Source organism: Salvia splendens, chromosome 9, assembly GCF_004379255.2.
Source record: "Salvia splendens isolate huo1 chromosome 9, SspV2, whole genome shotgun sequence".
NCBI lineage: Eukaryota > Viridiplantae > Streptophyta > Magnoliopsida > Lamiales > Lamiaceae > Salvia > Salvia splendens.
In genome coordinates, this window is record NC_056040.1 from 29369587 (window position 1) to 29394386 (window position 24800).

At 38.6% G+C, this 24800-nt stretch overlaps 3 protein-coding genes across 3 annotated transcripts; 2 read left to right on the forward strand and 1 right to left on the reverse strand.

The window, feature by feature from the left end:
* Positions 1–1462: 1462 nt before the first annotated feature.
* On the forward strand, positions 1463–7138 carry LOC121749676 (mitochondrial-processing peptidase subunit alpha-like). Its single transcript, XM_042144261.1, has 13 exons — positions 1463–1657; positions 2574–2810; positions 2923–3219; positions 3300–3467; positions 3604–3771; positions 3890–3970; positions 4165–4231; positions 4475–4572; positions 5112–5184; positions 5370–5440; positions 5545–5594; positions 6559–6671; positions 6771–7138. The coding sequence occupies exons 1-13, from the start codon at positions 1619–1621 to the stop codon at positions 6815–6817; spliced, it is 1509 nt and encodes a 502-aa protein (XP_042000195.1). The 5' UTR covers positions 1463–1618; the 3' UTR covers positions 6818–7138.
* Positions 7139–8473: 1335 nt separating this feature from the next.
* On the forward strand, positions 8474–12260 carry LOC121746689 (probable pectinesterase 53). Its single transcript, XM_042140603.1, has 5 exons — positions 8474–8983; positions 9059–9248; positions 9785–9991; positions 10072–10307; positions 12065–12260. The coding sequence occupies exons 1-5, from the start codon at positions 8622–8624 to the stop codon at positions 12210–12212; spliced, it is 1143 nt and encodes a 380-aa protein (XP_041996537.1). The 5' UTR covers positions 8474–8621; the 3' UTR covers positions 12213–12260.
* Positions 12261–22546: 10286 nt separating this feature from the next.
* Positions 22547–24060, reverse strand: LOC121749823 (protein IQ-DOMAIN 25-like). The gene is made up of 3 exons (XM_042144476.1): positions 23576–24060; positions 23304–23501; positions 22547–23180 (listed from the first exon to the last, which is right to left on the reverse strand). The coding sequence occupies exons 1-3, from the start codon at positions 23918–23920 to the stop codon at positions 22659–22661; spliced, it is 1065 nt and encodes a 354-aa protein (XP_042000410.1). The 5' UTR covers positions 23921–24060; the 3' UTR covers positions 22547–22658.
* Positions 24061–24800: the final 740 nt, after the last annotated feature.

Below are 24800 nucleotides of genomic sequence, written 5' to 3' on the forward strand. Positions count from 1 at the left end.
GTCCTTTTCGAATTGTGAAGCGCATCAATGACAATGCTTACAAAGTGGATCTACGGGGTAAGTATAATGTGTCGGCTACATTTAATGTGGCAGATTTGTCACCTTATCAAGACGATAGTGCCGACGAAACAACTGACGGGAACGAGGCAGACTCGAGGTCGTGTCTTCTTCAAGAGGGGGAGTATGATGCAGGGACGACACAATCAATTTAATGTGTTTTTAAAAATTTTATATTATTTTGTGCAATTTTGGTATTATTTCCTTTCCATGTCTCTAGGGTTTTGGACCACTTATAAATAGAGGGAATAGTCTTTTTTGGCACAGTTTTTTATATTGAATAATTAAGGTTTCTTGAAACTAGGGTTTCTTGAATTCTATTGTGTGTTTGTTCTTTCTCGTGGTAGATTGTCATCAGACAGCTTCGATTCTCACACAACTGCAGAGAAGGAAACCGTGCTACCGACTTTCTTGCAGGGAGGGGGATCCAGACCCCTGCCCTAACCTACTATGATTCAGTTTTTGTGCATCGGTACCTGAAGGCGCTTGTTATGATGGACCAGCTGGGATATCCTAATTTTCGCTTCCAACTCAGAGATGTGAACTGATTTTGGTTTTATGGTAGTTCTCATTATTTTGCGCTTATCTCTTCCACTTGTTCATTTAGATTCTAGTTTAGTTTTGATAGCATGAAGGACCCCGACTTGTGGCTTTCGTTTTGTCTTTTCATGTTCTTGCCTTGGATTCTAGTCACTTTTAGGCTGGGATCATGTTTTGTAAGTTATATTTTGATTTTATTCACGAGTTGGGGTCTGCCTAAACCCCCTGCCCATACTGGGTGTCGTTGATTAAAAAAAACACTAATCAATCACTTTATTTATGTAACTATATTTGATAGAGATAAATCATTAATAACTAATCTTTACAATTATGCAAACCAAAGTAATTAATTCTAAGATACACTACTTTTAAAAGGGAAAAGTATTTAATCATTAATATTATAGATATCAAATTTTATAATATAAGTTTTGATTTAGATTGATTAATTCAATTCATCTAACAATAAATAAATAAAAAAGATTATTTATATATAATACTCTCTTTGTCCCACGTTACTTGAGACATTTTTTTTACACGAGATTTAAGAAATTTGTGTTTAGTAAGTTAAATAAATTAGATTAGAGAATAAAGTAAGAGAAGGAAGAAAGAGTAAAGTAAAAAAAAGAAATAAAGTAGGTTAGATTAGATGTTTTGTTTTTAACAAAAAAAAGAAATTGTTCAAATAACTTGAGATAATCCAAAATGGAATACAACTCAAGTAACTTGGATGGAGGGAGTATGCAAAATAATATATTCAAAGAATTAAGAAGATACGGGGAGTATAAAACTGAGATACTGCCGGTCCTGGGTTGTAAAAAGTTCCAATTGGAGTCCGTTTAACCTGCTAAGCCCAACCCAAGCACGCTCCATTTTGGCTGGCCAGGCCTTCCGATCTAGACCGGATTAGTCCGGGTCGACCCGGCCCGTTTGACATCTGTACCCAAACCCTCTCTATTCTCTTCTTCTCTCATCCTCGCGTACACAAATTCCCCTCACCGATCGCCCACATCCCTTTACAAGTATGTTCAGGACGGCTTCATCTCGACTCAGGGCTCTCAAGGTCTGCATTTTCTTATTTTCTCCCCTTTTAACACATTCAACCCCGCATTCACCCATTGTTTTTTCTTCGTATGTGTTATTTACTGCCTCCTTATTTTCATCACTGCGTGAATGATTCTATTGTTTAGATCTGACGGCTGCTCAGTGATGAATTGCAGATTTCAATTACGAGCCTTCTCTAAATTTGAAAAGTTCTATCTTTTGATAGACAAAATTCGATCTTTTAATTAGATTCCTGTTTGTTCCTGTTGATTTTGGATTTTGTGAAAAAAGGATGTTGCTTCTAAATTCTAATAGACATGTTACGATAAATCAGTTGATTTTGTTATTGGGTAGTGATTAAAAGGTTATGCGATAGAAAGGAGTAGAATTTATCTAATTTTTGCCAATTACTCAAATATAGTTCAATTCTTCAGGTGATCCTGGAAATTTGTTGTTCTGGGCTTTACGGAAGGTTGACTATGACTGATATATTCCTAGAAATAAAAATTTTTATGTGACAAAAATGTTATTATCCAACAATAATACTCTCTCCGTTTCCTAAAAATAGAAACTTTGGGAACGGCACGATTTTTAATGCAAAATCGGTAAAGTAAGAGAGGAAGAGAAAAAATGGGTAAAGTAGGAGATAGGAAGTGAAAAAGTAGGGTTAGTGGAATGTGAGGTCTATTTCCTAAAATGGAGAGTTTCAATTTTTAGGAAACGGATTTAAAAGGAAAGAGATTCTATTTTTAGGAAACAGAGGGAATATAATGTTATGCACAGAGATGATATATATCCTGCATGAAGTAATAACAATTAATTAACATTTGGTACTTCACTTTCTTTGTGTTAAATATTATTTAGAGGGGGTTGGTTCTACTTTCTAGTGATCTGTAAAGAAAACAAATAAATTCGGTTTCTTTATCAATTGACAGGCCAGGTCAGGGTCTAAAGGCTTCGCTAGATATGCAAGTACAAGTGCTGTTGCAACTAAGTCATCTGGAGGTATCTTTAGTTGGTTAACTGGTGAAAAGTCGTCTTCACTTCCACCACTAGACTTTCCGCTTGAGGGTATTGTACTTCCCCCTCCGTTGCCAGACTATGTTGAACCTGGGAAGACCAAGATAACTACCCTTCCCAATGGCGTCAGAATAGCTTCAGAAACATCTGCGGTAGGTGTCGATACTACTTTCATTATATCCGTGGGATTTTATTCATCCTCCCCCTCCCCCCTTCCATTTTCCTCTTTTTTAACTATTGGTGATCAGCATATATCTTCATCAGAACCCTGCAGCCTCAATTGGACTTTTCGTTGATTCTGGCTCAATCTATGAAAACCCAGATTCATATGGAGCCACACACCTCCTGGAGCGTATGGCCTTTAAAAGTTCCACTAACCGGAGCCACTTGCGCATTGTGCGAGAAGTTGAGGCAATTGGTGGCAATGTAACTGCATCAGCCTCCCGAGAGCATATGAGTTACACCTATGATGCACTAAAAACATATGTACCTCAAATGGTTGAGCTTCTTGTTGACTGTGTTAGAAACCCAGCCTTTTTGGATTGGGAAGTTAGTGAACAGGTACATTTGCGTTTGTTTTCTTAGGCTCACTCCTCACTCTGTTTGGATATTGTACTGGGATCCTGATATGCCCTCTACAGATCCTCAAGGTGAGTGCTGAGATTAGTGAATACTCTGAAAACCCTCACCACCTGCTTCTGGAGGCTATTCATTCAACTGGTTACTCTGGTGCTTATGCAAATGGTCTTTTGGCTTCAGAAGCTGCAGTTAACAGATTGAATGGCACTGTTTTGGAGAAATTTGTTTCTGTAAGTCTTAGTTCTGAACTTCATTTTTCTTCATCTTCTTTCATTATATAGTTAAGTGTTTCTGTTATGAACCTTTGATGTTGTCTGTGATTTGTTTCTAGTTGGAGTATTTACCAACTGATTTTATATGGTTCAGGAACACTACACCGCCCCTAGGATTGTTCTTGCTGCATCGGGTGTTGAGCATGATAAACTGTTAGAATATGCAGAACCACTTTTATCCGATCTTCCTAAAGGTTCTAGCCCTGCAGTGGCAAAGCCAATATACACAGGAGGAGATTTTCGCCGTAAAGGTGATTCAGGGGTGTGTATCAGCAATATCCTGGATAGCCTATATATTTTCATTTTTATTTCTAGTCTCATTCTCTGAATGTTGATTTTGGAAATTAGGCTTTAATATATCATTCTGAATGCATGTGCAGATGACTCACTTTGCTATGGCCTTTGAAGTTCCTGGTGGCTGGATTAAGGAGAAGGATGCTATGACATTGACCGTTCTTCAGGTTTGCTTGCTCATTTGGACCATCCTTAATTCAACCCCAGAATGCACTTTCCTTAAGAAGAAATGATCAATAGGAGAGGATGCTTAAGCTAGCTTGAAATTTCACAGCTACTTTTCGTCCGTGATTTGGTTTCCATTTTTAAGACACTTCTGATTTTCATCTTGTAAGAAACACTCTCTGTATCAATCATGTAGATGCTCATGGGAGGAGGAGGATCTTTCTCAGCTGGTGGTCCTGGAAAGGGGATGTACTCAAGATTATGTATGCTCCAGTCATAGTATTTTAATTTTGAAACTGAATTTAGAAACTCTTGTTTAACACAAATCTTCATTTGAGCTGTGTTAGATGCCTGTCTTGTTTAATTCACATTGTGTGGCTTAAAAAGAGTTTTCTGCCTACATGGTTTAATTTTATGTCTCTATGTCATAAGAAATGCCAGTTTAACGATGTTAGGTGTCTGCACTTTTTTCTATGATAACTTTTAGTATCTTTAATGATAAACAGATCTTCGTGTCCTGAACGAGCATCCTCAGATCCAATCTTTTTCTGCTTTCAACAGTATCTACAATCACACTGGACTATTTGGAATTCAAGCTAGTACTGTAAGAAAGCATTTTAGATTTCTGTGTCTTTTTAAGCTTTTAAGGAATATTTGTGTTGTCCATGTATTTTTATGGGTGGTACCGTGGTAGATATCTTGTTTCTACATCTGTTAACCTTTTTGCTTGGTAGCATGGTAGAACTGGATGAAGAATTATCTCATTAGCAATCTGCCTATTCATATTTTATGTACACATAATATAACTTTTAAGCAAGTTTGTGATCATATTCAGAATCCCAAATGAGCATATGATTCTTCAGATATTTTGGATGATATTTTCAGATTCTAAAAATTGTTTGTGCTCCTGTCACTCCATCACTGTGAACAGTGTAAACATCCAACGAAATGACTTAAATTATATGTTTTGATTATAAAGATGTCAATGTATGAATATCATGAACCTGTTTTTGAGGTGACCAAAAACTAATGGATAACTTGCTCTCTGCAGTTGATGTTAGACATGGAATATCAGCTTCATGCCTCTATTTTGTGCATACTTAGTTTTGAATCTAGACTGATGAAACTACTTCTTGAATACAGGGATCTGATTTTGCACCACATGCTATGGAAATTTCCTGCAGAGAACTAACTGCTGTGGCATCTCCTGGAGATGGTTCTATACTGACCTTTCTTAACTATCTTTCATTTGGTTGAATCTCACAATTTATCTGTGTCCTTGTTTTGTGACGACAGTCGATCAAGATAATCTTTCAGTCCATATACTTTCTTGTACATCATGTATGCACATCTTGCCCCGCAGACAGAATTACTGAGCTTTTGTGGCTTTGATTCTTGTAGTTGATGAAGTACAGCTAAACCGTGCAAAACAATCAACAAAATCTGCCATTTTGATGAACTTGGAATCCAGAGTATGCAATTTTGTGTTGCATCATGGTTTTTAAACTCATGAATTTTTCCTTCTATGTGGATTTGTGCCAAATATTCTACTTATTGTTTGTGGTTATCATTGCAGATGGTTGCATCTGAAGACATCGGTAAACAAATTTTGACATATGGAGAGAGGTGCGTCTAGTAATAATTAATATTACTTTCAGAGTTGCACATTAGTGATTACTGATTGAGTGATATTGATTGGGGCCGATGTTTGATAGTTGATGCTTGGTTTTTCCTTTTTTGAGACTTTTTACATTAGTGTCCACTAAGTCAATCTAATTCTCTTCATTGTAAAGTGTTGAAGGCTTAGTATGTATTCCCTCCATCCCAAGGAAGATGACCCCTTCCTTGGGCGGCACGGGAATGTATGCAACTTTATTTTGTGTGAAGTGGAGAAAGTAAAGTAAGAGAAAGGGAATAGAGTAGAGAGAAAAGTGATTTCATTTTAGTAATGGGTCATCTTGGTTGGGACAAACCAAAAAGGAAAATGAGTCATCTTTAGTGGTACGGAGGGAGTAGTTACAATCGTGTATGTTTTTAGTCCCTAACGTAATGAAAACATGAGGATGTGGAAATCTAGACTTTGAGCCATAAACTATATCCAAATGGTGGTGGTAGTAATAGATTTCACTCCCTCCGTCCCACTAAATGTGAAACATTTGCTTTTCGGCATGATATTTTATGAAGTGTTGTTTTGTGAGTTAAGTGGAAAGAGAATAAAGTAGAGATTATGTTGTTTCCATTTTAAGAAATGCGTCACTTTAAGTGGGACAGCCCCAAAAGCAAAATGTTTCACATTTATCGGGACGGAGGGAGTACTAAAAGTAACAAGATTTACTTAGGTTTGGAAATATTTGTTTTGAGATGCATCGATGAGGTCAGGATTTATTTCTCATTTTATGCATGCATTCGCACTATAGGTATGAGTCTGGCGTGGAAAAATTTCAATTCCAAGACTCTGAAATTGTCTCTCAGAGTTGATGACTCTTCTTCCCTTACTGCCAAAATTAACTTGTACTAGAGCCTACTATTCCTATACTTAATAAAAGAAGTGTGCATCAGTTGATTTAAAAGAAATCTTATCTATGCTTAGGAAACCGGTGGAGCATTTCTTGAAGGCGGTTGATGAGGTCACAGCCAAAGATATTGCTACAATTGCACAAAGGCTTTTCGAATCTCCCCTTACACTGGCATGTTACGGCGATGGTAACTAATTTATTTCTTTCTTTCTTTCTTTCTTGCTTGTATGGTAAGATTTGATTACCCTTCCTTGCATCTCACTCCCTTCCCCTGTATATTATGCAGTGCATCACCTTCCAAGCTATGACCTCATTAAACGCAGGTTCAAATAAAAGTTACCCTTGTTATTGTTGAGATCAGAGAACTGATCGGAGAAGTTCCCGGTTTTGGGTGGCGTTTTTGAAACGATGAACAGATCAACCTTTCTCTATGATGATATAAGAGAAAATAAGGATGCTCTACTGAAACAATAATTGACGCATATATTTGCAAAAGTCACTTATGCCTCATTCTTTGTATGTTTTGTTTTAACGTGGGAAATATTTGGATTCTGAGTGTATGCCAAAGTATTGATCTGTTTTTAGTCATTTTTTGCGTGGACTGGACTTTGACTGGTCCCACATCTTGATCAATGGGTAATGTTTATTTTCCTACTTTTCATCTGAATTTGATAATTTAATAAACACAATCAGCATGTTCCTTTTTGTCCGAAAGGAACGTAGCTTTTCGTTATTACTTCAAAAAAAAAAGTTCCCCTTTCTTCCTTTCTATGGTATGAGATTTTATATATTATTTTATATGTTAAGTAGAGAGAATAAAGTTAGAGAGAGAATAAAATAGAGATAAAAATGTTTTCTTTTATTAATGAGTCGTCTTGGTTGGGATAAGTTAAAAAAAGTGGATTATCTTTAGAGTAAGTTGGGATAAGCTAAAAAAAATTGGATTATCTTTAGTGCGACGGAGCGGGTATTTAGTTTATATTTTATAAGCATACACCATTTGTTTATACTTTATCTGTCCTCGAAAAACAGACTAGTTTTTTTTGTTGTCTTTCAAAATTAGACTAGTTTTACTAGTTTTATACACCACTAATAATGTGAACTCCATAAATCACTAACATTACTTTCATTATCTTTTTCTACTTGCATTATCATTTTTCTATCTATCTCATACTTTATTAATTGTACATTAAAACTTGTGTCATATACAAGTTTGTCTATTTTTTAGGGACGGTAGTAGTATAAATCAATTTTGTTTTCTAAATGTGTATGGTAGTATAACTGATTATATTTTGCGGTCGACGTATATTTGATTTCAATATAAATACGAATATTCGATTTGAAATATTCTACACCCTCTGGCTCCTATTAATTGTCCATTTTTGTCCATCTCTCATTAATAGTTCATTTTTTTCTTTTTCTTTTTTCATAAATGGTAAGTATACCCCACATTTCACTAACTAATTTCACTTACATTTTATTACTACTTCCGTTAGTCACCATTTTTATTTGTTATATTTCTTGGTTATGTTTAGTTGTATTTTATTGAGCTAATTAGAAATACTACCACAAGAATAAGTATTGAGCAATTTATGCTCGTGTACATTATATTGGCCTCACCTTTTGGTCAGTAATGTGAAAATGCTTTTTATCACACTTCTCCGGCTTCCCCTCTCTCAAATTCACACACAAATTTTGATCTTGTTGTCCTAAAAGTGGCCAATAATTAAAATATATTTAAACATGATTTCCAAAATGATATTCATCGTTTGTATGTTTGCTAAAAAACAAGGATTCCAGTGAAGCCTTATATATAAGGAATGGTAAAATGGAATATAGGCAAATAAATTAGACAGAGAGAGTCACGGGCAACAACCACCAAAAAGGGCGATGTAATCTGAATAAAGTGCATTTCATCATCAGAAAGCAACTTGTGGCTCAGATCCCTCGTCTCTCCATAAATGTCAGTGGAATCACCCGTGATCTCTCGTCACATTCCATTTCCATATAAACATAAACACCTAACTAAACTAAACCAATAACTTTCATTATCATCATTATACTATAATTCATTCCCACTCTATATATTATTCTTACTTGTTGATGCAATTTCAATCAACTCCACAAATCAAAATCCATGTCTGGTTATTGCAGGCTGCATCTGGCGATGTTGTTGCTGTTGTTGTTGTTGAGCGCGATTACGGGGGCGCATTCGCACAGCAAGGGCATGAGGAGATCAAAGCCGCGGTGGCACATGGGCGTGAACATGACCGGGGTTGAGTATTCGGAGCAGCAGTTCATGAAGTGGGTGAATTTTGTGGGCAGCTTGAAGCACTCGGTGTTCAAGGCCGCGAAGAACAAGATATTCCCTTCATACACTCTCACGGTCGACAAGAATCCGTTGAGAGGAGATTTCACGACCATTCAAGACGCCATCGATTCTCTCCCTCCCGTCAATCTTGTCCGAGTAGTCATCACTGTTCATGCAGGCCTCTACTCGTCAGTTTTCCCCCCTTTTTAATACTCGTTTTAGTAATAGATTGTGTGTTTTATTGATCGGTCATCGATAATCAGGGAGAAGGTGACAATACCTCAGTTGAAATCGTTCATAACAATAAAAGGGGCGGGAGCAGACAAAACAATAGTTGAATGGGGCGACACGGCGCAAACACTCGGCCCCAACGGCCGGCCCCTCGGCACATACGGCTCCGCTACTTTCGCAGTTAATTCCCCTTATTTTATAGCCAAGAACATCACTTTCAAGGTATGGATCGGATCCCTCTTTTATTTCTATTCATATATATCATATTCTCTCTCATATTACTCACACTTTTCTATTTCAGCCCGTTCGAAACTACTTATACTATTTATATTTTAAGTAATAATTAGGGTTAAATTACTTCCTCGGTCCCCCATTATATGTTTTAGTTTTCATTTTAGTCCGTCCCTTATTAATTATCTCACTTCACTTTAACTACTTTTGGTAATGAATTTTACATTCTACTAACACATTTTCTCTCTCATTATAATATTATAAAAGTATCCGAGTACCATTAACTTTTTCAACTCACATTCCTTAAAACCTGTATCGGGTCAAAGTGGTGGGACACATAATGGGGGACAGAGGGAGTAATATATTAGAGTTAATTAAGTATTCCATTAATAAGTTATCGCTCATTACACTTAAAATAATAATTTAATTACACTAAAAAATTAATCTCAAATTAACAACATAAAAGGAAAAGAAAAGTACGAGTAATATGAGACAAAGAGCGTATAATAATGAGGCATGCAATGCAGAATACGACACCGGTGCCAGCGCCTGGAGCGGTGGGGAAGCAGGCAGTGGCATTCCGGATATCAGCGGACACGGCGTCATTCGTGGGATGCAAGTTCTTGGGGGCGCAGGATACGCTGTACGACCACGTGGGCCGGCATTACTACAAGGACTGCTACATCGAGGGATCGGTCGACTTCATCTTCGGCAACGGACTTTCCTTGTTCGAGGTCAGCCTCTCCGTTTAATTTGTCTCTCCCTCTCTTTAATTAAGTTTTGTGGTAAACACTCCATGCCAAGAGTACTACAGAACTGCGACGTGCACGCGATAGCGCCGGTGACGGGGGCGGTGACGGCGCAGGGGAGAAGCAGCATTCTGGACGACACGGGGTTCTCGTTCGTGAACTGCAGAGTGACGGGGTCGGGCGCCCTCTATCTCGGGAGGGCGTGGGGCCCTTTCTCCACCGTCGTCTTCGCCAACACTTACATGGACAACATTATCATTCCTAAGGGCTGGTACAATTGGGGCGATCCTTCTAGAGAAATGTACGTTCCTTCCCTAATTTATCTAGTCAAACTTTTCAATCTCAATCATTTTTTATCAACCAATTACTCTTCTCTCTTCCACCAATACGTGTCCCATTTTGACTGACAAGAGCTTTAAAAATATATGAATTGAAAAATTAGTGGAGTTTAGACACACTTTTATATAGTCCATTTTATATTAAAATATGAGTGAAAATAAATTAATAAGTCCACTATCAAAAGTGATAAAAATAAAATGGAACAATTAATATGAGATAGACTAAAATGAAAAACAAGGGCACATAATAGAGAAATGAGGAAGTACTAAGCATCTCCTATCTCTCTCTTTATAAAACACTAGTTTGTACTACATCCGTCACCGAATACGAGTCTCATTTCTTTCTGGTACGGGTTTTAAGAAATTTTAAAAAATGTGGGTTGAAAAAAGTTAGTGGTATATGGGTCCTACTAGTATTTATTCATTTTAAATGAATGTGAGTGAAATGAGTTTGTAGAATGTGAGGCCTATTACCATTTATAGTATAAATGAACTGGGACTTTTATTCGCAGATGGACTGAAATAGAAAAACACGACTCCTATTTACGGACAAAGGGAATATATATAATGATACTCCCTCCGTCCCATAGAAATAGACTGAATTTTTTTTCCATCCGTCCTATAGAAATAATCCATATCCATTTATGAAAACATTTTTTTCCTTTTTTACTTTATCATTTATGGCCCCAACATCTACTCCATTATTTCAACCACTTTTTCTTATTCTTTCTTATTTTAATAGTTACGTATTAAAACTCGTGTTATTTCTTATTAGCTTATTTATATGGAAACGAGGGAGTATGTCTTAAATAAAAAGTTAGTTATGGGTAGGATGTAGCATGACACAAAATGCAACAGCATTACCAAGTTGTATATAAAGGGATAGAGCATTAACAAATTTTGTGAGAGCTAGCGTGGGACGGTGCTAACCATTTTAGACATGCATAAAATATATTGTGAGCTGATAGATATGGCTGCACCTTAATCTATCCTCAAAGAAACCACCATCTTCTCTTTTTTAATCATATATATATATATATATATATATATATATATATGTCTCTTCTTAAATTACATTAGCACTATTTTTTTTTCTTTATACAAAAAATTGTTGTTTAGTAGTTGTGATCGCATCATCTTGACCACTCATTTTGTCTCTTTATATATGGATGGATGGTATTTGCCTTTGTCGTATACTTGTAGTGGCATTTCACTCTTTCGTCATTGTGTACGTATTTTTCTTACCCACTTTCTAAAATCATTCGAACTTTTTTATTGCCTAACTATTTGAACCACCTCATCTGTTGATTAGAATCAAAATAATTGACTGCTTCACTTAGCTGTATCTGATTATTTCTCATGTTCCTCTCTCTTCCACTTTTTCCCATCTTCTCATTTCAGCTTTCAAACAAAATGAAATGAGTAGCAACTTATTGATTGGTTGCTTGTAGTTAATTAGGACTATATATTATGCATTTAAAAACTCCGTAACAAAGTGTCAACACATTGTAAAATTTTAAACTCCTTAACACAGTGTCTAACACATTATAAAATTTTAAGATTTTGATGTCAATACAGTGTCAACTGTTGACGCCATGTTGACATTTTTTATTGTTTATATTTTGTCACCTGTTGACATTTTCTAACGGTCCAGATCATAATTTAGAGTTTGCATTTGATTACATCTCGTTATTGATAAATGGGTAAATGGTTGTTGTAGGACTGTATTTTATGGACAATACAAGTGCACAGGGCCAGGGGCTAATTTTGCGGGAAGAGTTTCATGGTCAAGAGAGCTTACTGATGCAGAAGCACGACCTTTTATTTCCCTCACTTTTATTGATGGGTCTGAGTGGATCAACATGTAAATCATCACCTCCTTTTACATAATTATATTTTCACATACACTTCTTTTATTTTGTTGTTTAATACTCCTATCGGAGGTGCGCAAACAAAAATAATAATCCATAATCTGTATAAATATGAGAGTGGGAGCTAGGAGGATAAAATAAATTACTTGCTGGCAGAGCTTTTGTATTAAATGAATTTAGAATAAAACAAACAAGTAGTGTAAGGTCATCCACAACGCTGTCTCTATACCGTCTCTTAAACCGTCTCTTAACTACTATTTGAGCACTATTTGAGGGCCCCACTGTCCTTTTTTCCTCCATCTCTTAACTAAGAGACGGAACCTGCAACGCTCCGTCTCTTAACCGTCTCTATACCGTCTCTTAATTACTATTCATTCAATTTAATTTATAATTTTTTTTTAAAACCCAATTCAATTTAAACAAACACACTTTATTAAAATTAAAACAAAAAAAAACACACAAAAAAAAAAACACACAAAAAAAAAAAAATTTAAAAAAACACAAAAAAACGGTAATAATACCGTTACAAAATTTTTTTTTTATTTAAATTCGAATTTTTTTTTAAAAAAAATATTTATTGCGTCAGCACGTGACGACGCCCACTCGCGGGCCGGCGAGTGGGCGTCACGCACGACGCCGGGCTGCGCCACGTCGCCTAGGCGCGTGGCGAGACAGCTCGTCTCGTGGCTCGCCGAGGCGAGACGCGCGACGAGACGCGCGACGAGACGGGACGAGATGGAGGCTGCAACGCGTCTCGCCGGGGTCTCGTCTCGCTGAGACGAGACGCGAGACGCCGGCGAGACCCGTTGTGGATGGTCTAAGATTTTAGTTGGGTCTCGTGATATACGGCGTCGTACTTGTTAACTCTATTTGCCCATGTAGCCTATCATATTTGTAGGTGGAAATGTCAATTGGGCTAACTCAGTGGATTTGAGGTCAATTTTATGTAGATAGTGGTTTCATTGAGTGTGGATTAATTATATTAAAATTTTATCGGAATAGAGATTTTCAACTATAATCTTGAATTACTAATGATAAAATTAACATATGAGTTACTAACAATAAAATTAACATATGATCATTTCAATGCAAAATGACGAAAATTGTCATATTTAGATAATATAAAACATTTAATTATGAGAATTTTGTGATATAGCTTAAACTCGAACTTGAATAACTACAAATGGCTTCATTTATCTCATTAAAAATGGACTATTTTTCTTTTTGGTTATCCCACTAAAAATGACATGAAAATAACATCATCTCTACTTTTTCTAGCTTACTTTATTCTCTTTCCATTTAATTCACTAGACAAAACTATATAAAATTCGGTACCAAAAACTAAATGTTTCATGTTTAGTGGGACGAAATGAGTATTGTTGGAAGATGTTGGAAGATCCCGTTGGAAGATCCCGTGATAGAGGGGAGAAGATCTCGGAGCTGATTTCCTGTAATCACATTAATTTGAGAGATTAGGAATTGATTTCTTCCTTGTATAGAAGATTATGATTAGGAGAATATCTTACCTTATTTGTATATGTGGTGGCCTTTAAAGAGACATGTAAATCAATGAGAAGAAGTGAATAACAATTGAGAATTCCCTGAAGTCCCTTTCTACATGGCATCCGAGCCAGAATCAAATTAGGGCTCAGATTATTCGATCATCACAGCCCCATACCCATACCATTCTCGGCCAAAATCAACAAGAAACCAATGAGCAAACAAATCCAAGTCAGTAACCAAAATGTCAGACGAGAAACCAACAGATAAGCCGACAGAGTTAGAGTCATCAAGCAGTAAGATTCGAGCAAGTAAGAACGTGACAGTAGCGTTCAAACTTAACGGGGGAAATTACCCGTTATGGTCGCGATTGATGAAAGTCGCGATTGGGAGCAGGGGAGGCTACTTCCATATAACTGGAAAGCCAACTCCACCACTGCCGGGAAGCAGGGAGTACGACGATTGGGAGGAGACGGACCTGATCGTGTTCTCATGGATTGTAGATAATATCGAAACCAATATTATTGCCGACTTCGCCCATCACCAATCGGCGAAGGCTCTCTGGGACAGCCTAGCCACCACATACGAGAGTGAGGCCGACCTCTATCTCGTATACGACCTGGAGGACAAAGCAAACACAATCAAACAGGGCAACATGGATCTAGAGACGTACTACCGCAAAATCCACGGAATGTGGATTAATATCGACCGGTGTCAGAAACAACCGGTTGATTGCTGCGAAAAAGGAGTAAATCAGTTCAGAGTCTACACCAACACCAAACGATTGCTTCGGTTCTTGGCGGGATTGAATGAAGAACACGAAGGTGTTCGACGGGATATTCTCAAAGAAGTAACACCGCCCCCACTGGAGACCGCTTACGGGTGGATTAAGAAGGAGGCGGCACGTCGGAGGTTAGGGCCACCAGAATCCTCACTCACCCAGAACCACGGTGGGGAATCGCAAGGAATTGGCCAAGGATTGGCGGCTCAGGGACAGCGACAGAGCAATCGCAACGGATCCTGGCGTCAACCGACCGCCGCTCACCGCCCGGGAAGCAAACCGATCGATAAATCGAAGCTCTGAGTTCTCACTGCGGACAGCAAAAGCACACCCGAGAAACGTGCTTCCAATTGCACGGTTATCCCGAATGGTGGGAGGAAAGGCAAACGGCGAGGGCTAAGATGGCGGTAGGAGTCACCGCCGAGAATGAGGCGATGAAAACCGGGTCTGGAAATAATCGGGACTCGGTAACCAGACGGGGAAAACAAGAGCCGGAAGCCTCCAGCGGAGGAGAGAGCGGCGGTGCGGTCATCGGCGCAGGGAATTTCGCCGGCAAAGCTGGGGAGCGAAAGTGGGAGGGAGGTGGCGCATGTGACGGAGGTAAAGGGTTAGGGGGTGATAACCCTAACCCTATTTTCTATTATGCACCCCATAGTTACCCGAAGTCACATAAGCCAACCCCAAATTTTATGAAATTACACCACATACCCCATCTTTTGCATAGAGACCCCCGACCTACCCGTAAATCACAATATGACCCCCGATTTATAAATTATTATGATAAACCCCCTGATTATGTGACCAATGTGCAATTTAGTGCAATTCCCTTGGAAAATAGATTCGAGCCCTTGGATCATATTTCCGCTGCTTTTACCCTAAAGAGGGATAATAGGGATGATAAAAAGGGATGGATATTTGATTGTGGGGCCACCGACACCATGACACCTAATAAAAGTGATTTTGTTAGTTTTAGTGATATTACTAAAACTTATATACAGACTGCTAGTGGGGAATTAATTACCGTTGCCGGGGCGGGTACTATTGAAATATCCCCAACCTTGAGACTATCAAACTGTCTTTATGTTCCGACTTTGTCCCAAAGATTGATGTCTATAAGCCATGTCACAAAAGAGTTGAACTGTACCTTGCTAATGCATCCCGACTTCTGTATTTTGCAGGATATTCGGACGAGGAAGATACTTGGGCGTGGCACTGAGAACCAGGGACTCTACTACGTGGATGAGATAGCTCAACAAGGCAGTGCGATGCTAGCTCACGGGTCCACGAAACGGGAGATTTGGCTTTGGCACCAACGACTGGGACACCCTTCCCCTGGTTATTTTAGTTTACTTTTTCCTAAACTTTCTATTCCAAAAGACTTTTCGTGTGAGACTTGTGTTTTGGCCAAGAGCCACAGACAATCATTTAAATCCACAAATACTCGTATGCAATCTGTTTTTTCCCTTGTTCATGCTGATGTGTGGGGACCTGCACCTATTGTTGGGGGGAATGGGTTGAGATATTTTGTGATATTTGTAGATGATTGCACTAGGATGACGTGGATATATTTTTTGAAACACAAATCTGAGGTAATTGACAAATTTATCCTTTTCTTTAACCTTATCCAAACCCAGTTTCAGACCACGATAAAAACCCTTCGATCCGACAATGGGAGGGAATTTGTGAACCAAAAAATGACAGACTTCTTTACCCAGAAAGGCCTGATCCATCAAACATCCTGTTCGTACACACCAGAACAAAATGGGGTGGCAGAGAGAAAAAACAGAACCATCCTCGAAATAACCCGAGCCTTAATGTTAGAATCCAAAGTCCCAACTCACTTCTGGCCCGAAGCTGTTGCCACCTCAATCTACCTCATGAACCGACTCCCCACTAAAATCCTAAACAAAAAAACTCCCCTCGATACCCTCTCCAAACTTACCAAATTACCCCAACACCTTAATCTTCAGCCCAAAGTTTTTGGATGTACCGTATACGTTCATATTCCGAAACATGAAAGAACCAAATTATCACCTTGTGCCACCAAATGTGTGTTTGTGGGGTATGGGATGAACCAAAGGGGATATAGATGTTATGATCCAGCTACAAAAAAGGTGGTAACCACAATGAATTGCAACTTTTTGGAAACTGAGTTCTACTACCAAACCAACCTTAGTAGTCAGGGGGAGAGTGAGTCGTTCAAAACATTAGACTACCTAAGTTGGTTTGTGCCTGGGCCAAATCCCCCCAACGAGGACTCAACAGAGAAAGTTAGCGCTATCACTGAGCATGTCCCAAACGCTACAGAGTCCACTCAACCACACTCGAGTATCTCTCCTCAACCGGTATTCCAGGCAAATGAGGTAACTCCCGATCCACCTCCAGAGAATACTACTACTGAATCTACTGTTACAGAGATCATAGATGAGAACACGACACTGGATGAGAACACAGGTCGCTATATCCTCCCACCACGAAGCACTCGTGGGATTCCTCCAAAAAGATTCTCCCCAGAAAGAACAGGAAGGCAAAGTCGATATGCAGTTGCGAACTTTGTCAAGGGAAACTTAGCCAAAATGGCTAGGGCTTTTGAAACTGCCTTGTACGAGGAAGAAGAGATTCCCTATACCGCAGAAGAGGCATGGAAAACTAAGCATTGGAGGGATGCTATGTTTACAGAGATGGATGCCCTGTTGAAGAACAAGACTTGAGAAGTAAGTAAGCTACCCGAAGGAGCAACTACAGTGGGATGCAGATGGGTATTTACAATCAAAAGAAGGCCCGACGGATCTATTGATCGATATAAAGCAAGACTGGTCGCAAAGGGTTATACACAAACCTATGGAGTTGACTATGCAGAAACCTTTTCCCCGGTAGCCAAGATTAACACGGTGAGAGTATTATTTTCAATAGCGGCTAACAGAGATTGGCCCTTACATCAATTTGACGTAACCAATGCATTTCTACATGGAGAACTGACCAAACCCGTGTATATGATTCCACCACCTGGATTCACGGGAGACTTTCAGGATGGAGACGTCTGCAAGCTCAAGAAAACACTGTATGGCCTTAAGCAGTCCCCCCGAGCATGGTTCGGAAGATTCACTGAAGTAATGAAGAAGTATGATTACCGTCAAAGCAACTCAGATCACACCCTGTTCCTCAAAAGGCGAAATGGTAAGATCACTTGCCTTATTATTTATGTTGATGATATGATTATCACTGGTGACGATGAAGAAGAAATCGATCAGTTGAGGAAGAATTTGTCTAGAGAATTTGAGATGGAGGATCTTGGCCACCTAAAGTACTTCTTGGGAATTGAAGTGCTTCGATCGAAGCAAGGAATCTTTATTAATCAGAGGAAATATATACTCGATATTCTAGCAGAGACAGGGATGATAGACTGCAAACCGGCAGACACGCCAATGGTCCAGAATCATGGACTGCAGATTCGAGAAGGAGCCAAACTCGTGGATCGAGGGAGGTATCAACGGTTAGTTGGGAAACTCATCTACCTATCTCACACTAGGCCAGACCTCGCCTACGCCGTTGGAGTAGTAAGTCAGTTCATGCACGCAGCACAGGAAGAGCATTGGGAGGCAGTGTTGAGAATAGTGCGATACTTGAAGGGCACACCGGGACATGGAGTGCTGTTTAAGAAACATGGGCACTTGGAAATACATGGTTATACTGATGCAGACTGGGCAGGAAATCCTAATGATAGGAAGTCAACAGCAGGGTACTTCACACTTGTCGGAGGAAATTTGGTAACATGGAGGAGTAAAAAACAGAAGGTAGTTGCGCTATCAAGTGCCGAAGCAGAATTTCGAGGAATCAAAAGTGGACTGACGGAAGTATTGTGGCTCAGAAGACTCATGACAGAACTTGACCTTAAGTCCACCCAGCTTTGTCGATTGTTATGTGATAATAAGGCGGCTATTAGTATCTCCGAAAATTCAGTACAGCACGATCAGACCAAACATGTGGAAGTAGATCGACACTTCATAAAGGACACAATTGATGCAAAGATAGTCGAGTTGCCCTACGTCAAGTCAGAAGATCAACTAGCGGACATCTTGACAAAGGCAGTAAGCTCTCACTCATTTCGAGATGTATTGGACAAGTTAAGTATTGGTGATCCCATTACTTAACTTGAGGGGGAGTGTTGGAAGATGTTGGAAGATCCCGTTGGAAGATCCCGTGATAGAGGGGAGAAGATCTCGGAGCTGATTTCCTGTAATCACATTAATTTGAGAGATTAGGAATTGATTTCTTCCTTGTATAGAAGATTATGATTAGGAGAATATCTTACCTTATTTGTATATGTGGAGGCCTTTAAAGAGGCATGTAAATCAATGAGAAGAAGTGAATAACAATTGAGAATTCCCTGAAGTCCCTTTCTACAAGTATAAAAAAAGAATGGCATTTAATAAATTTTAAATTGTTGAAAGATTTAATGTATAAGCATATATTAAGATGGATCATTGAACATCTAATTTAATATTTCTAAAATTACAATGAAACATAAACTCGTTTTTAGTAAATTCTTGGGCTTTAGGTCCCGGTGAACCACAACTAGGAGATGATAATATGTATCTACATTTAAAATCTGTACTATCACAACTAGGAGATGACAATATGTATCTACATTTTCTTCCGCATATTTTCCGCCCCTAGAAAGTATCCGATTTAGTAGCTCTCCTCCATTGCAAAACTCCAACAAGAGATGGTGGTGACGGCATGTCGTTGCGCGGAGGGAACAATTGGGCATCGCATCGAGAGATGTTGGTCGATGACTAATAATAGCATGTTCCCATACGATGAAGTCTTGACCCACAGGCCACAACACGAAACAAATTCTCTTGTTTTGGACAAGACTCCCTAGACACCATCTGCTTGGGCTTTTTTTTCCCTTGCCTATAACATTAAATCCTTCTACTTTTTGCACTTCGTATTTATCTTGCAATCGATCTTCCATGAAGCTTACACGTTCAAGCTCGTTTGTATTATAAGCTTTACCTTCTAATGGTGGAGCCGGTATTTCCTCTTCGACTGCCCTTTCCGCTTCATCGACATACTCGAAGTTGGCTACCTCATAGCCTTGTGCAAATCCAACCTCCTCTTCAACGACTAACAATACCTCTTCCTCTCCAATTTAATCTCAATTAAGTAATTGATTATATCGAGCCTGCACGGTGGAGAGATCGCGGCTGATGGCGTTGTCGCTGAGTGGGGGCTCGGTGGATGCCAGTAGGAGGGAAAACGATGCGATGGTGCTGGGCTCCTGGTAATGATGGTGTTGCTACCAGTAGGCGTCCGCTTATTGCACTGGCTGCTGGTATTGATGGTGTTGATGGTGATCCTTCCTGCAGGTGTGGTGCTGTTGCGGATCCTTAGGCTGGTCACTGCAATAGACAGCCTGATGGTGGTGATTCGTTGAACTCTGCTGTGGTGGCGGCGGCTAGCCGGTTGGGGCAAATTGTCAGTAGACGTGCTGGTCTTGCTGCCATGAATTCATGGACAGAGGATGAGAACGAGATGAAAGCACCAGATGTTAAGGGTGTTTCCTTTATCGGGGTGATCGGCTTTCGTACATCGTTGATCAAGGGTTATCGTGGCGGGAACTTTGTCAGTCGATCAAGCGAGAGAGTGTTTTAACTAGCTACTTTTTGCGCGACGAGTAACAAGACGTGAAAATAGAAGATAATTGTATTTCTTGATTGATTGTACACAATAACAATATCTCGTATTTGTAATGCCAGTACCCTAACTTAATGAATAAGAAAACAAATATTAAGCATATATGTAAAATATATAGTAAATCGGTAATAGACTAAATAATAAGATATGGGATATTTGGAAGATTATGGTCTCATGTTAAACTTATACTCTCTCCGTCCCACTCTAAGTGACACATTTTTATTTTTGGAATATCTCACTCTAAGTGACTTTTTGTGTATAGCTGATTCATTTTGTGTATAAAATGTGTTAATCACATAACTTTTTTCTGGGAACCATCACACATATAAAAATAAATAATTATGAGTGAACTACAAAAACAGTCCCTGAACTATGGATTTATTTCACCAGTAGTCTCTGGATTTTAAAAATATCCCCAGTAATCCCTGAACTAAGGGTTATTTCATCGGCGGTCCTTTTGCAATATTTTCGCCCAAAAATGCCCCCATAAGTGAGATAAGCATTTTTTTCCATTCACAATTTCACCTTTTCAATCTAATATTATCTCAATGATGAACTAAATATGATATTATTTCAAAATTATATTCTTCTTACCTTTGTTATCCTTCACTTTGTTTTTCAATATCAGATTTAATTTTATAAAATTAAATTTAAAATTTAGATTTTTAAATTTCAATAAATTATTTTGAATTAAAATTATTAATTTATGTATTCTATTATAAAAAAGTTTTGTGCGAGCTGGCTACATAGTTTTATTTCTATGTATATAGTTGTGAGTCGAGAAAGAATACATAAATTAATAATTTTAATTAAAAATAATTTATTAATATTTAACAAGTTAATTTTATAAAATTAAATATAATATTTTTAAAGAAGAAGCAAAGTGAAGGATGGCAAAGGGAAGAAGAAGACAATTTTAAAATAATATCAGATTTAATACATGTTTGAAATGATATCAGATTAAAAAGATGAAACTGTGAATGGAAAAAAAATGTCCATCTCACAGTCTCACTTCTTGTGGCATTTTCGGGCTCAAATAGTGCCAAAGGACCGTCGATGAAAAAAATCTTAGTTTAAGGACTATTGGGAATATTTTTAAAATCAAGGGACTACTGATAAAATAAACCCTTAGTTCAAGGATTGATTTTGTTGTTCACTCTAAAAATAAATAAATGTCATTTATGTGTGACATTGTCTTTCTATGACGTCACTTATAAGTTATACTCCCTCCGTCCACCAAAAATAAGCACATTTGTAGAGAACACGGGTTTTAATGAGAAATTGGTAAAATAATAGAGATATGGAAAAAAGTGAGAAAAATGAGAGAGAGGAGAAAAAATAGGCAAAGTATAAGAAAGAAACTTTCCATTCTTAGATATGAAACTATTTTTTGTGGACGAATAAGTATAAAATATGTAAACAATGAATTCATAGAAGTCTTAGGAAAACTAAAACCTGATATCGGTTTGTCCTTAGGATTGCCATTTTACTACTAGACCCTCGCAAGGGATTGAAATGTGTCTTCTAATATAAACAAATACTCCCTCCGTCCCACTTTAGCAGTTTCAGACAATTTATTATGTCCCGTATTAAGAGTCTTAATTAGAAACTTTCATAAATTGTAATGGTCCCACATTCAACAAACATTTTATTATAAAATGAATAGCATATAAAATGAGATTCACATTTCACTATCCTTTTTCACTAACTTTTTCTTTACATTTCTTAGAATACGTACAACTCAATTGGGACTGCTAAAGTGAGACGAAGGAATATTAGATAATTCTAAAATAAATAATGGGTAGATCTAATAATATATAAAATCTAAAAAGGACTGGTAAAAGATAAGTATATGGAGTACTAGTATATGTACCAAACAAAATATGGAAGGATAAAGAAAGCATGGGCCAATGTTGATGGATAAATACAAAAGTAAAGCAGCAAGTATCATTGAGGTCCAATAAACCTTTACTTTCAGTACAAACATGATACCATCTCAGAATTTCAATTTTCACCGATTTGGAGATCGACTATCTTACTGCCTCCAAAATTCCCATATAACACAAAATGAAAGTAGCAGTATTATTATTTTTATCTGTCAATAAGTACGACGGTGAAAATATTTTTCTACGTAAGTTGGTGGCCAATTATTGGAGGAGATTTTTTTACTGTCTTGGGATTCGTTACCTCTGTTTTTGAAGGTACATTATATTTTTCTTTGCCTAGCAACAATATAGTAGAGGTATCTAAATGCACATTATTCTATTTTCTTTTTACACGGGTCTCAATTTACTGACTTTCGCTGTAAATCATGGTGTTTTTATGATAATCGATTTTGTTAGTGCTAAAATTGGCAAATTATGAGTGAAATTAGAATTGAAATATGAGGACAAAAAGGATTAGCTAATAAAAACTAAAAATTCCTGCAAATCTAATATGTTGGCTGCACTAAAAATTGTTTGTCAATTGGAATAAAAATCGGATGACTTACCAAAGTTGGACATGACAGCATTCTTGAAAGTAATGGCTTCCTGAGCTTGGGAGCATGACCTCTGCATCCTCACACCACTCAGGCTATTCCTCGACTCCATCATTTCTAGCAGCGACATCCTCCTCTTCGGGCCGGGCTCGGGCCTCTGCTTCGGCGCGCTTTGCGACCTCACCTTCGCCTTGAACGACTGCGTCTTCGCCATGTAGCTCGGGTTCTCGCCCCTCTCGCTCTTCGCCGGCGTCACGCTCCCGCTGAATCTCGGCGTGCTCTGCGCCGTCGTCGACAACTGCTCCCCCCATTCCGGGATCCGGCACTGGAACGGGGACGCCTCTGCCGCCATCCACGAGCTGGCCCGCCGGGTTCTCGACTTGGCCCGACAGCCAGTGTCCACTTCCACAATTTTCGGGCTCTCGTCGAACGAATTGGCCGCCGTTTCGAATGACGCGGACAGCTTCCTGCTGTGGAACGACGACGGATGCTCGCTCCGTTCATCCTGAAATTTATAACCAACCGTTTATGGTAGAGATGTTAATACCTGATGCCAAAGGTCTTAAATTCAAGTCCTCTATGGCGCAACTTTTAAATTTAAATTTATTTACTCAAAAAAAAAACTGACCGGGGCATGGTAGGGAGGGGGGAAAGTTTCGTCATTGTTGATAAGGCGTCTCATTTTCTGAGCTCGAACGCTAGCCTGGGCTCTTATGAGGGCTTGCATGCTCTGAAGAGTGGCGGCGGCTTGTTTACGGACCAGAAATCCCCTCACCAGGGCCTGGATTTTCACCAGGCCCTTCAGGGCACGAAGAGCCTTTCGGGCCTTGATTAAATAAAAATTAATATTAATGAATCGAAATTGGAATTGAAATGGAAAATTAAATAAATAAATCTTACCAAGAATCCACGAAAAAGTGATTGAATTTTGACAGCGGCGCATTTCTCCGCGGTGGCGCCGCCGCGGGTGGTGAGACGGACGACTGCGGCGGCGGCCTGGGCGGCGGCGACGGCGGCGTCGGCAGCTGCGGCGGTGGCGGCGGCAACGGCTATAGCGTGCTTGTTCTGCTCCTTGTCGTTGTCGGTGTAGAAGGATCTGAGCCAGGCGGCTTCGGCGGGGGTGATGTTGGGGGGAATGGTGGTGGGGTTGTGGCAGAGGTGGCCGGAGCTCCAGCGGCTCTTGTCGGTGCGCTCCTTAATTTTGAAACCAAACAGGGCCTTGAGCCACCGCGCTGCTTTTCCCATTTAGAGGTTCAAGAATGGAGAATCTAGCTCTAGCTAGCTAAGCTGCTTGCGTTTCGTAGAAAAGCTGCTTTAAAAGCACACTGTGAGGAAAAAGCAATAATTTTTTTTATATTTGGGTAGGGAGAGATTAAAATGGTAAAGTGAAATAATACAGCTAGCAATATATTTTGTTGTGTAAACTATACGTCAATAAAGTGAAAGGGAAGCCATTGTTTATTTTGGTATTGAATTCTAAGAAATACCAAACACCCAAAATACATACTACTACTAAAATATGTATCGTGGTTGAATGGAATACTTGAGTTTCTTATCTCAACTATTTTTCTTTCAACTCATACTAGTAATAGTTTAATTTAAGTTAGTTTAATTTAGGTTGTAGATATTTGTGAAATGTATACAGACTTCATGTTTGGATACTTGGTTTGTACAGTATAATATATAGTTCTTACATGTAATTTTATGGTTTTTTTCCTTAATTGGGGGAATCTGGAATATAGGTTCTCTTATGCGGGACTTTTTTTTTTGTTATACAGTTTTAGGAAAAATGCAGAACGAATCAGCGTGTTTGAAAATGTGATAAGGAAATCCGATTTCGGTCATACAATTTCTGAAGCAGCCTCAACGCTCCAGTATTGTAATGAAATGAAATGAAATGATATTTTATTCACTCCCTATTGTCTCGTGTAAAACCAAATGACATAACAGAAGTAGGCAATAGACACATGCTTGTTGTATTAGATATTCGAGACTTACATAGTCATTATCATCATGCTCACGCTCTTCTAAATTAGTAGTCAATGACGATGTAGGTAGATTGCCATTCCTCAACTCCCTCGCACTAGGTACAATATACATCGGTAACACAATTTACTCTAATATA

Bases quoted from the DNA above. Each gene is read 5' to 3' on its own strand.
- LOC121749676 (XM_042144261.1), top strand. From the start codon at position 1,619: ATGTTCAGGACGGCTTCATCTCGACTCAGGGCTCTCAAG. The intron at 5,185-5,369 runs GTTCTATACTGA...TGATTCTTGTAG, and splicing joins TGTGGCATCTCCTGGAGATG to TTGATGAAGTACAGCTAAAC. The intron at 5,595-6,558 runs GTGCGTCTAGTA...ATCTATGCTTAG, and splicing joins ATTTTGACATATGGAGAGAG to GAAACCGGTGGAGCATTTCT.
- LOC121746689 (XM_042140603.1), top strand. From the start codon at position 8,622: ATGTCTGGTTATTGCAGGCTGCATCTGGCGATGTTGTTGCTGTTGTTG. The intron at 9,249-9,784 runs GTATGGATCGGA...CATGCAATGCAG, and splicing joins CCAAGAACATCACTTTCAAG to AATACGACACCGGTGCCAGC. The intron at 10,308-12,064 runs GTACGTTCCTTC...TGGTTGTTGTAG, and splicing joins GGCGATCCTTCTAGAGAAAT to GACTGTATTTTATGGACAAT.
- LOC121749823 (XM_042144476.1), bottom strand. From the start codon at position 23,920: ATGGGAAAAGCAGCGCGGTGGCTCAAGGCCCTGTTTGGTTTCAAAATT. The intron at 23,502-23,575 runs GTAAGATTTATT...TATTTAATCAAG, and splicing joins CACTTTTTCGTGGATTCTTG to GCCCGAAAGGCTCTTCGTGC. The intron at 23,181-23,303 runs GTCAGTTTTTTT...TATAAATTTCAG, and splicing joins CCCCTCCCTACCATGCCCCG to GATGAACGGAGCGAGCATCC.